The sequence below is a fragment of the Pseudopipra pipra genome, chromosome W (assembly GCF_036250125.1).
Source record: "Pseudopipra pipra isolate bDixPip1 chromosome W, bDixPip1.hap1, whole genome shotgun sequence".
Classification (NCBI taxonomy): Eukaryota; Metazoa; Chordata; class Aves; order Passeriformes; family Pipridae; genus Pseudopipra; species Pseudopipra pipra.
In genome coordinates this window covers 20,412,380-20,425,084 of record NC_087580.1, presented here as the reverse complement: position 1 = coordinate 20,425,084, position 12,705 = coordinate 20,412,380, and the positions used below count along the sequence as shown (strand labels likewise).

Below are 12,705 nucleotides of genomic sequence, written 5' to 3'. Positions count from 1 at the left end.
CAATTAATAAACTACATCATCAAGGTATGCCCACACTGTCAGGAAATCACACCCATGCCATCTCAGGAAAGCATTAACCCTAGAGAGTTAATAGCAGATGAGACCTGGCGATCAGAGATATACATCTTTGAATTAGACGTTGAAAATGTACCTGCAAATAGATATACATCCACAAAATATAACTGCTACTACATCCACTAGACAAAATGCAAAAGTGTAAAACACATGAGTTAGTTGCTTAGCAACCTTGATACACTAAAATGGATTAACATTAATATTAAGCAGCTACTTCCTATAAAATAGGAAAATTCTCACGTCACAAGCATTTCACACTAATCCATAAAACAGTAAAAGCACATATTAAAACACATGCAGATTTAAACAAAAAGGGGGAGAACCAGTGTAACCTGCAAGAACATCTGTAAAAAGCTATGTATGTTATCAATTTTTGAGTTGTGGCAGTGCTGAAAGAAGCAAGTCTGAAAAGCAGCACAAACCTCAGGCGTTTGTTTCTCCCAAGTTACTAATCATAGTAAGATTTGATTTCAGGACAACGGATGAGATTCCTAGATTTATGACATGGAGAGAAAGCTATGCCTAAAAGTTATAAGAAAGAACTCAAGCAGGTTTCTTCCAAGTGTGTAAAACCCTATTCAATATGTGACCACAGCAGCAGGAACCAGAGCAACGCAGAAGTTTGAAAAGAGTTATGTTATGTTTCAAATTTACATTAGAAAATGGCCAACGTGGTGAAAAGCAATCTCTGGAATGTGCGTGTGTATGTGTTTGTGTGTGTGTTCAGTGTGCGGTGGCCACCGACGTATGTATGAGTGAATGAGTGAAAATAGTTGTTTGACTGGTCAAATAATGAAAACAAAACACCTCACAAAATAACATTACCTCAGCCACAGGTCGCTTTTAAGAAATTGTAGTTTGCTAAGATTACCCTGTTTCTTAAATAAAGTTGAATTCCCCAGTTATAAAAACCCTCAGATTAATAAAGTTATAAGTTCATTCACAGTTAAGATAGGCCCCAAGTTAATAAAGTAATTGTCCAAGTTGCACTACCCTATAGGAATATAAGAAGGTTTTAAAAAGGTTTACATTAGAGTTAAGAAACTGAGTAAAGCAATGTGCTGGGTCGCTGCGAAGCTTAGTAGTTTTATAATGTTCTGATTGTTAAAATTGTTGTTTGCATTGTTGTTTGTTCATACTGTTTTTGTGACTTCTTAATATAATTAAGAGAGGGGATATGTGGGAGGCGTGTCTGAAGGCACGAGGGATGTGCCAGGGCAATGGGCCCAAGAGGACATGCGCGGTAACATATAACTCTATTGGCTGAAGAAGTCACATGGTATATAAGGATAAAAGGGAGCACAAGTTTGAAATAAATCCTCTTTGTCCACACCACCACGAGGAGCATGACTTATTCCTTGTTATACAAGGACCGCGCCGTTACAGGACACATTGTCAATAAACTGTCCAGCTGACTTGGATGGGTATAAGAGCTGGGGAACACAGGATAATGAGTCATGCCCTGAAAACCTTGGAAAGTTCCCTACCTGAATCGTAACCTAAATGGAACAGTTTGGATAAAATTCCTAAATATTTTGGAAACTCCAGTCATTACTGACACCAGGATACAATTTCAGCAGATAACTAAAGCCAGTCCCCTTGTGAGCCCACACCCAGCGGGGCTGAGGGAGGCCCTGGCAGCTCCCCAGCACCTCCCTCTCAGTGGGACACCTCTGCCAGCCTCTCCCAGCTCAGGAACCCTCCAGTTTGCAACACTCCAAAGAGCGGCGCTGATGCCCAGGACAATTCTGATCCCCCTCCACAAACACTCCTCCAGCTGGGACCCTTGTCTGGTGGGAAACACAAAGGGATTGGTGGGAGTGTTTCCCTGACAATAATGAGAATTTGGGAGAGGGACCTTTCCACACCCAACTATTGATGTGTGCACACATCTCTGCCTGGGTGTGGGTGTGAATTGACTGTGGTGGGAATGTTGTTCTTGTGAATCTATAATTCAGTCACTGTTAAAATTGTGACAAATGTTGTTGAATCCCTTGATAACAGTTTAACAGGTCAATAATTAAATGCTAATAATTACTTTTGCCCCCTTATCTTTGGGTTCAAATTCTTTGCATCCTGACCCTCTTGCATCTAAAGACTCTGTGTAAATCATTCCTTTTCATCAAAAAATATTTTTTCCGTGTTGTCCACTTTAAAATCTTCCTCCTTAGCTAAACTACAAAACAACTCTAATTAGTTGTTTATGTCTTGAAGACATGAAGACAATTAAAGGAAGAGAAAGAAATTGTTTTTCCGTTTTTTAATGAGCCCCACAGTGTGTTTAGAGATGAGTCCATCATCCTCACGTACTGAGAGAAGATTGAAGAAGCTGCTCAAGAAGTCAGAAGCCAAACTGCAAGTGCCTTGAAGCATTGCTGGGCCCCACTGAGGGCAGGCACTGCCAAAGCCTCCCCAGGGACTCCTTGGAGCAGCTCCTTGGAGGCCAGGAGTGCAGGCAGACCAAGGCTCTGGGCAGGCCCCTGCAATGCTGAGCAAAGCCTGCCTTGGTTTTGTGGAGCACAAAGGCCAAGGCCTGAGCCCCAGGCCCTGGCCCAGCAGATCCTGTCCCTCCCGGCTGGCTCAGGGCTGTTTGGGGGCACTGGGATGGGAGGGGGAGGAACAACAAAGGCCCAAAACTGGGCAACCCCTGCCAGGCTGCTGAGGGAGGGGCGAGGCAGAACCCAAGTGCAGAACCTGCCAGGAAAGTTGCTTGTGGTGGCCTGAGTGGCAGAGGCAGCTGCCAGAGGCAAGGGGACAAAGGCCTGGGTGCCTTTGGGCCTTGCAGCCCTGCCAGAGCCCTTGGCCATCTCTCCTGCAGGCTGTCCTGCCCTGGCCCTGCTGCTGCTCTGGCCTTGCAGGCTGCACACACCCCTCCTGCTTTCCCACCCCCTCCCAGCAGCATTTCCAGACCCTCCCTGATGGCTCTGCACCAGCTCTGGCTGTTCCCTGAAAAACAAATCCATGGGCTGATCCTGACTCCCTCTGGGTGACCTCTTGCACCACAAGGGTCCCCATTGAGTGACATTTATTTTTCCTTGCCTTCAGTCCCAGCCTTCCATGCTACTCTTTGTGGAGATTTCATCCTATTTCCAATACAGAGAAAAGCTCCATCCTGTCAGATCTCCTCTAGACCCTCTCCAGTTCTTCCTCATTCCTCCACAATGGGGAACCTCACAGACAGACCAGTCCAGATGTGGTGACACCAGAGCTGAGTCCAGGGGGGTGACAACTCCCTTATATGGGTGGCCACGTTCCCCCTAAGGCAGCCCCATGTGCAGTTGGCCTTAAATCAAGGGGCCATTCTGATTCTTTGAAACATCATGGAATCAAGTGGCCCTGTGACACTGCAGGGCCTCATGGAACCAAAGGAATGCAGGGACACTGTGCAATCTCATGGAACCAAGGGGCCGCTGTGACATGTGGGGGCTCTTTGGAACAAAAGGAACCCTGAGACATCTCAGACCCTCATGGAACCAAGGGGCCACTGTGCCTCCCCAGAACTCCATGGGATCAAGCAGAGCCGCTGCCTCCCCCCCGCCGCCGCACGGACCGGAGTCGCCGGCTCTGCCCCGCTTGGACACCTCTGGAGTCAGCGTGTTCTTGGGCAGCACAACTGATCTAAGACCAGAGAGTTTCCCACATGCGGCTTTGTCCCCTCTTTCCTGTGGTTTTGGTTTTGTTCTTTGTTCATTCAGGGGGAAAGGGGGAAGGAAGGCACGTGTTGATCCCTGTTTTTATCTGTTTACAAAAGGGAGTTGGGGCAGGGGGGGAGAGAGGAGGCAATTTCTCTCTCTGCTGTTGCTTTGAATTGTTCTGTTGGTATTGTTGGTTTTGCTGCCATATTTCTTGTCAGTAAATTGCTATTTTTTCACTTATACTCTCCTTGTATTTTGTCTCCCTGTATTGGTGGGGAATAAAAGAGGAGTGAATTCATTTTATTGGAGTACCTGCCCCAATATGTGTCTTTAAACCAGGACAGGTTGCTCAAGGGCTCCTGAAATTTGGTATCATCCACAAAGGACTTGAAAATACATTTTGTCCCATTGAACAGAGAGATAATAAAGATGTTCTATAGTGGTGTTCAAGGGCTGGTCACTGAAGGATTTCACCAGGAAGTTGCTGCCAAGAGGACTTTGTACAATGGATTTTACTTTACACTCTTCATTCAGCCAACTTCCCACTCACCACATCTTCCACTTCTTCAGTCAAGCTCTCACCAGTCTGGCCATAAGAAGACCACAGGAGACCATGTCAAGGGCCTTGCTGAAGTCTGGGCACAAAACATCCCCCTCTATTCCCTCCCACAGGGGTTCTGCAATCCCTGCCTTGTCCTTCCCATGCCTGGCAATGGCTGCAGCTGGACTTGCCCTCTCCCCTTCCCTGCTGAGCCTGAGCAGTCTGGAACTCTGCCAACCCTCCTTGCTGCCCTGTTTGCAGACTGGTTCCAGGTCTGCCTTTGCCAAGGCCCCAGGAAGCTCTGGGCTGGCTCTGGCCTTTCCGAGGGTTTGGGAGAGGTCTCCCAGTGACACTGCCCAGCCTTCTCAATATCCCTGACACCAAAACCTTTTCCATATCCCACACTTCCAGAGGAGTGCCCAGGACACAACACAGGTTGTCCTGGTGGTTCTGGAGAATGAGAAGGGATTTCTTCCTGGAGGCCAACCCCTCCAATTGGATTTGAGTGCAGCTGAAAGGTTTCCTCAGCATTTTCCCTGGTGCCTCCCTGCCCTGAAGGTTTGTGGCCATCAGGCTGCAGCTGAGGGGGTTGGGCAGGTGCCTGAGGAGGGGGTAGAACAAGGGCTATATCCAACTGTGCCAGGAGGGCTGTGCTGGGCAGGGATGAGGAGGCTGCAGGAAACAGTGGCACTGGGGAGGGGAGAGGAGCAGCTGGAGAGACCTTGTGCCTGCCCACGCTGGGCAGGAGCTGCCCCAGGATGGCAGCTCTGAAGCACTCCCAGGATGTCCCTGAGAACAGGAGGGGAAGACTGGATCTGAAAATGGAACCTGGAAAGCAGAGAGCAGGAGTGTCATGGGGACACTGCAGGAGAGTTGCAGCCCTGGAGCAAGGGGACAGAAGAAGTGACCCAGTCCATGCCCTGCCCTCAGAAGATCCCACAGCATCCTGGAGATGCTGGAAGGGAGCCCAGCTCTGCTTCAAAAGTTCCCAGGGCCTGTCCCTGCCTGTGCTCCAAGGGCTTCCACCCCCCAGGACTGTGCTCAGAGAGCACTCAGGCCTTACAGCGAGAAAGGGGCTCAGGAGGACAGTGTGGAAGTGGCAAGAGAGCAGCTCTGCAAAGACCAAGCACTGCTGCTCCCTGGCAGTGCTGCTGGGCTGGGATTATTGTCCCCTTCCCCTTTGCAAATACACCCTGTCCTGCAGTGTGCTGTCCTTTAGGAACATTTGAGAAGAAGGGTCTTGGACAAAGAAAGCACTGCAGGGTCTTTTATTTTGTTTAAATACCCAGTGAGCACAATTCATCATTTATACATCTCTGGGTCAAATTCAATGGGTAGACACAAAATTAGAAGGCAGATACATAATAATATTTCATTGTGCAGAAATGTATCGCAAGAAGAACCCAATGACCTCCATGAAAAACCTGAGCAGAAAGGCTGGGCCATTTTGAATGCCACACACCAGAAAACAGGCACTTTATTGCTCCTGAAAAGCATCCAGTCATCATTTTTCTCAGAGCATTCTTGAGCTCCTGGTTCCTGAGACTGTAGATGAGGGGGTTCAGTGCTGGAGGCACCACCGAGTACAGAACTGACAGGGCCAGATCCAGGGATGGGGAGGAGATGGAGGGGGGCTTCAGGTAGGCAAACATGACAGTGCTGATAAACAAAGAGACCACGGTCAGGTGAGGGAGGCACGTGGAAAAGGCTTTGTGCCGTCCCTGCTCAGAGGGGATCCTCAGCACAGCCCTGAAGATCTGCACATAGGAGAAAACAATGAAAACAGAACACCCAAATGCTAAACAGACACTAACCCCAATGAGCCCAATTTCCCTGAGGTAGCCTGAGTGTGAGCAGGAGAGCTTGAGGATGTGTGGGATTTCACAGAAGAACTGGCCCAGGGCATTGCCCTGGCACAGGGGCAGGGAAAATGTATTGGCTGTGTGCAGCAGAGCATTGAGAAAGCCAGTGGCCCAGGCAGCTGCTGCCATGTGGGCACAAGCTCTGCTGCCCAGGAGGGTCCCATAGTGCAGGGGTTTGCAGATGGCAACGTAGCGGTCGTAGCACATGATGGTGAGGAGACAAAACTCTGTTGAAATGAAAAAGGCAAAGAAAAAGAGCTGTGCAGCACATCCCGTGTAGGAGATGGTTGTGGTGTCCCAGAGGGAATTGTGCATGGCTTTGGGGACAGTGGTGCAGATGCAGCCCAGGTCTGTGAGGGAGAGGTTGAGCAGGAAGAAGCCCATGGGGGTGTGCAGGTGGTGGTCGCAGGCTACGGCGCTGAGGATGAGGCCGTTGGCCAGGAGGGCAGCCAGGGAGATGGCCAGGAAGAGCCAGAAGTGCAGGAGCTGCAGTTCCTGCCTGCCTGTGAATGCCAGGAGGAGGAACTGGGTGCTGTTGGACATTTGCTGCCTCTGGACATGGGGACCTGTTCAAGGAGGAAAGGACAGTGACTGTGCAGGGCAGACTTCTCTGGGAAAAGCCAAAGCCCTTTCTCAGAGGCCCATCCCTGTTCCTCAGCACCTCCCCCTTGACCATGTCCAGGTGACCTTCCTTCCCCGTGGTCACTGGAGCCCTGATTGCTTCTGGCCAAGTGCTCTGTGAGCAGCAGGACCTCGGCCTGCAGGACACTGGGCAGTCAGCCCTGCTCCCCCCAGTCAGGGCACGGGAACAGGGAGGGCAGGGCCAGTCCTGGGGGGTGAACTTTGACAAAGAATCTGCTTCTAAGGCAGAGCAGCTTGTCAGCAACAGCACTGCCAGGGTGCAGGAAGGGGACGGCAGAAGGCAGAGGGAGAGATTCTGCTGCCCTCAGGGAGAACAGAGAGGCCTGTGAGGCAGGAGGATTGTCTGAGGCCCAGTGCAGAGTGAGGGCAGCTGCTCTGTCCCTCTGTCCTGTGCCAGCTGCCCTGCACTGGCACCTTTCTGAGACACAGTTCAAAGTTACACTCCTGTTTTCCCCTGGAGAGCAGAGGGACCCACAGCAGAGAAATTGGCTCCCCCCTTTCCCAAAGTCAGGCAGAATCGGCTCATTCCCAGCCTGCCAGAGCCCAGAGCCCCCCGGGACACAGAGAGCTGGGACACCTCCTTGCTGTGCTCAGCCCTGCACAGGAGGAGCCCCAGGGGCTGGGCCTGACTCTGCAGCTCAACCTGCCATTGCCAGAGAGCCTGTCAGCCATAGCAGGAGCACCTGAGCAAGGCAAGGAGAGAGACAGCCGGGCCCTGAGGAAAGGCTTTCCCTTCCCAGCCCTGCACAGCCCCTCCCAGACAGCCCCAGGGCAGGACAGTCCCCTCAGGCCCTGCTCAGCAGCAAATGGGCCCAGGGCAGCAGAGATGCTTCTGCTCTAACCTGCACAGCTGAGTTTCCATTCCCACCAAGCTGAGCCAGGCAAATGTGCAAGCACAGATTCAGGAAAGCAGAGACTCAAGCACAAAAGCCCTGCCCCTAATGTGCTCAGGAAATGTCCCCTCTGAAATTACCTGGCCACAGACTGGAGCTGTGAGAAGCCCTGATGTATCATGTAAAACACTCTCCAAAGCAGCAGGACCCTGCTTCACCACGCCTTCCCCCTTCCACACACAGCTTCTCCCCACAGCACCATCCGTAGCTCCCTGGGCAGGCTGAGGGTTGATCCTGCAGGCAAAGAGTTCCTTCCCCGCAACACAGAGCCCTGGGCTGCAGGACCCTGCTCTGCAGGACAGCCCTGGGCACCCCTGGCTGCACCCCCCTTCACACCCTGCATCTGTCCCTGGAAGGAGCCTCCTGCCCTGTCCCTCTGCTGGTGCCACAGGGAAGCCCTGCCCTGGAGCTCCTCCTGCTCCTCTGCAACAGAGAAATTGTGGGAGTCCTCCTAAAATATCCTTCAGGCTGTGGGATGTGCCAGCTTTGGGAGATTCCTCCAGGCACACAAGCAACACTGTCCTCCCTGCATAGACTTACCATGGAGAGGCTGTGAAAACCTCTCCCACACTGAAGGTTCAGCTCAATGTCTTTCCAATCCTGATTCCCTTGAACCTTTTCCTGCCTCACTCCCTTCCCCTCAGTGCCTGCTGGCAGTGCCCTCAGCCCTGCTGGGCTGTGCAGAGGAGCTGCTCCTGGGCAGAGCTGTCTCTGTGAAGCTCTTCTTGCTTGCCAGGAGCTCCCTGTGTGCCAGGAGCCCGGCCCAGCTCAGCAGCACAGCAACAGCCCCAGGCATTTCATGACCCTCAAGGGGGTTTGATGTTGTTTACATGAGACTCAGTCCCTGAGAGGAAGTTCAACCTACTTCTCAAGAAGTCAAAGTGAGATGGAAACACTAAAGTTTCTTGTAGTGCTAATGAGTCTCACTGAGGGACACAACTGAGAACGTGTCCCCAGATTCCAGTTGGAACAGAAAACTGCAGACAGTGATGACAAGGATGGACAAGCAAGGGAAAGGTGGCTCTGATGCTGAATAAACCTTGACTTGTTTCCTTAATCCAGAGGACCAAGCCCTGACGCCCAGCCCCTGGGAAGGCAGATCCTGTCCCTGCCTCATTCCTCAGGGCTCTTCCTGGGGCACTGGGATGTGGGATGTGCAATGCCAAGGGCAGGCCCATGGGGTGGCACCTGCCAGGCTGCTGAGCAGGGACAAGGAGGCCAGGAGGCCCCAGGGCTGCAAGGGGCACTCCCCTCCTCCTGGCATCAGGGGCACAGACAGCAGCCATGGCCAAAGGCCTGCAGAAGGTGGCTCTGGCAGGGCCTTTCAGCTTCTCCCCCTCCCTGTCTCCTCTCCAGCCCAGGCTGTCCTACGGTGTCCATGCCCTGCCCCTTTCCCTGCAGGCTGTCGTCATCCCCCTGGCTGCCCCACCTGGCTGGCACCTTCCTGCACTGACATCTCTGCGTCCTCCCTGGCTCTTCCTGCACACACAAAGCCTTGGGCTCATCCACACTCCTCCTGGCTGACGTGTTGCAGCATTTTCCATTGAGTGAAATTCCTTTTTCCTCATGTCCATGCTGGACCTCCCCAGCTGCACTTGGCATTAATTCTTTCTTTCTCATGTTCTTTTCTGCTATGACAAAAGGATCCACCATCTCTAAATCCTCCCTTCAAGCCTTCTGAGGGCTGTCCTGTACTGTCCTCACTCTCCACACCAGTGAGGCCACAGCTCCTTAGCCCCTCTCTAGTGCTCATGTGCTTGAGACCTTTAAAGCCCATCTTGGGAGATCTCTGGGCACTCACAGATGTTTTTGCAGATGAAAATGTAATGCTCATAGTCTAAGGAAATCACAGGGATACTTTTTACCAAAGCCTGTAGTAGCAGAACACGGGGCAGTGGCTTTGAACTGAAAGAGAAGAGTTTTCTATTGGATAATAGGAGGAAAGAGTTAACAATCAGGTTGGCAAGAACTGGAGGATGTTTCCAGAGAAGTGGATGTCCCATCCCTGCATTTGTCCAAAGTCAAGGACTGTGAGTAACCTCAATTAATAAAGATGTCACTGTCTATGTCCAGGGACTTGGACCAGATGACCTTTTAGCTCTCTTGCAAGCCAAAGCATTCTGGGATTCTTTTGAGTCTAAAGTCCCAAACCCCTTCTCCAAAGAATTTCCATTTTGAGGACATTAATTGCCATGTTTATGGAGAAACCCTCCTAAGCCCAAAAGGTAAAGAATCAGTTCCAAGGAAGTTCCAAGGTATCTGTATGAAACTTTAAGCAAGTGGGTCAATGGCAGAACCTCTCAGGGTGACCTTGTAGCTGAGGATGGGGGATTCGACCTCGGGCTCTGAGACTCATGATGGGCAGCCAGAAAGGGGATTTGGGGACTGGGCAAGACTTGTCATGGGATGTCTAGAAAAGAACCAAAGTAAGGGTAGGATCATCATGGTTTCTGGAGGAACAAGCATGAGAAAAGAGAGAGCAAAGAGGCTGAAAAAACTGGACATGTTAAACAGGAGGCTGGTCAAGACACGTCCCTGGCTGTGCCCTGCAAGTGATCCCCACAGCCTGTCTCCTTTTCTTAAGAACTCCATTGCCAAGAAGTTTCTGTGGGGAGGGACCTCTCTGCTCCTGGCACAGATTGTGGCCCAAGTTCCAGCCCCTGCAGCAGGAGCCACAACTAGTCAGGTCTTGTGTTCTTTGGGGGGCCAGACTCTGCCCAGATTGGGGTGTGTGTGTTGGAAGCACAAAAGAGTGAAGCAAATGCAAAGCTAAACACCCACTGTAGCCTGACTTTGTCCCTAAGTGGGGGCTGAGAATTGGACACAACATGTGCAGGGACAGATGGAGGGGTTTGTCCCCCTGGCCCTGCCCAGAAGGGACACCTTTCAGGAAGGGTTGTGGCCTTGGCTGTGCTGAGGGTTGCCCCGGGCAATGCAGCTTGGGATTGCAGTGGCACTGTCAGGGCTCTGCAGAGCTCCTGGCAGTTCCTGCCTTTGTCCCCAGCAATGCCAGAGACCTGCAGGGGTTGCAGTCAATCCCTTGTGCTCTTTGGGACCCCGACTGGCTCTGCTGAATGTCAGCAGGCCTGGAGTTCCCAGACTGTTCCTGCATCCAGGGTCGGGCCTGCAGTGACGTTTGTGCAGCATTCAATTGGGGCAGTGGCAGGATGGCCATGGATCCATTCCTGCACAAACACAATGGGGCTCCACCCCAGGCAGGGAGAGAATGGGCCCACAAATGTTGGAAGGAGAAGAACCAGGGAGTTTTGGCACTGTGGAACCCCATGGAACCAAAGGAACCCTGGGACATGGTGGAACCTCATGGAATAAAGGGGACATTTTGACTCTGTGGAATCTGATGGAACCAAAGAGACTCTCGAACACAGCAGGGCTTAATGGAAACAAAGAAACCTCCTGAGGACAAAGGGACCCTGGACACTGCCAAAACTCAGGGAGACAAGGGAACCCCAGGACACTGTGGAATCTCCTGGAATCCAGGGGCCATTGGAATACACTGGGGCCTCCTGGAACCAAAGGGAACATGGGACACTGTGGAACCTCATGGAATTAAAAGGACCCCAAGACTCTGTGGAACATCAGGGAATCAAGGGGTCAGTGTGACATCCCAGAACCTTTTGGAACCAAAGGGAACCAACAGGACATTGTGGAATCTCATGGAATCAAGGGGCCATTGTGACCTTGTGGAACCTCACAGAATGCAGGGGCCATTCTGATTCTGCAAGGCCTTCTGGAGTCAAAGGGACCATTGTGACACTGGGGAACCTCATGGAATCAAGGGTCCATCGTGACACTGGGGAAAATGATGGAATCAGTGGGCCATTGTCACACTGCAAGGCCTGATGGAGCCCAAGAACGCTGGGAAACAGTGGAACCTCATGGAATCAAGGAGCCATTGTCCCACTGCGGAGCCTCAAGGAATAAGGGATCCAATCTTTGCCTCAGATTTTCTCAACAAATTAAATTTAAGGAATTACAGAATTGTGATTGAACCACTTTTGTCCCACAGGTTTTAATGATAGGCCAAATGGGAATATTTCTATAAAATGAATCATTTATTTTTACAAATAATCAGACAAAAGATCTTATTCGGAATTATTTACTACACAGTATAAAGGCTAAAATTACTAGTAGTACAGTATAGAATAGGATAGTGCACTGTATTGAAGCAATGATTGAAACTATTATATTAAAGCTAGTAAAAACAAATAATTATTACATAGAGATCTGATGGAACTCACCCAGACCAAGAGGTGTGGGGAGATTTCTTTTGCTCAACCTTGAGGAGTGTCCTTGGAGGGCGTCCCCACCCAAGGCAGGAATCTCCACACATCTACCCCAAGAAGGGCTGTGTTAGAAGAACCTGCCTGGATGAAAGGGGACTGGACTTCTCTAGTAGGAAGGGATTGACTGCTCCTCACAAATGGACAGGCCAGTGAGCAGCTTCTCTGTCCCATCCAACTTCCAAAAGCAGGATGTGTGTTTGGAGTTGGGTGAACCAGGCTGGTTTGAGCATCATTCAACACCAAAACCATTCCCATGGTGCCACCAGTAACTCTCAGATCTCACAGACAGCTTGCATGAGAGCTGGCACTGTTGGCATTGTCTGATGGGATGATGGCCGAACTAGAGATGTGGGCAGGCCTGACAGATTGATCCCAGCACACTCCCCAAACCACCAAGGCAAGCTCTACGTGCTGACAATGGTGAACACAACCAGTGGATGGCAGGAGACACCCCCTGTGCCTCCCACCAGTGCCCAGAACACCATCCTGGGCCTGGAAAAGCAAATCCTGTGGAGACACGGCCCTCCAGAAACACTGGGGTTGGACAGCAGGACTCTCTTCCAAAACAACCTTGTGCACACCTGGACCAGAGAGCTGGACATGGAATGGATGGATCATATTCCCTGTCAGGCACCAGCCTCTGGGAAAGTTGAATGGTAGAGTGGACTGTTCAAAACCACCTTGACAGCAATGGGCAGTGGGACCTTCAAACTTTGGGATGTGCATTTAGCAAAAGCCACCTAGTTTGTTAAT

The 12,705-nt window shown here is 51.1% G+C and overlaps 4 protein-coding genes across 4 annotated transcripts in view; 2 read left to right on the top strand and 2 right to left on the bottom strand.

Moving 5' to 3' along the window:
* The window catches only part of LOC135405349 (zinc finger protein 70-like), a 431,851-nt gene that overhangs the window by 61,254 nt on the left and 357,892 nt on the right, over positions 1 to 12,705 (bottom strand). The window lies entirely within an intron of this gene.
* The window catches only part of LOC135405331 (zinc finger protein 239-like), a 169,957-nt gene that overhangs the window by 33,687 nt on the left and 123,565 nt on the right, over positions 1 to 12,705 (top strand). The gene's annotated exons all lie outside the window — the stretch shown is intronic.
* The window catches only part of LOC135405284 (zinc finger protein 239-like), a 92,314-nt gene that overhangs the window by 35,589 nt on the left and 44,020 nt on the right, over positions 1 to 12,705 (top strand). The gene's annotated exons all lie outside the window — the stretch shown is intronic.
* The window catches only part of LOC135406327 (olfactory receptor 14J1-like), a 28,366-nt gene continuing 19,897 nt past the window's right edge, over positions 4,237 to 12,705 (bottom strand). The window contains exons 3-4 of the mRNA XM_064640738.1: positions 5,820 to 6,340; positions 4,237 to 4,296 (exon numbers count right to left, since the gene is read on the bottom strand). Of these exons, the coding sequence (XP_064496808.1) occupies positions 4,237 to 4,296; positions 5,820 to 6,340 (581 nt within the window). The remainder of the gene's footprint in view (positions 4,297 to 5,819; positions 6,341 to 12,705) is intronic.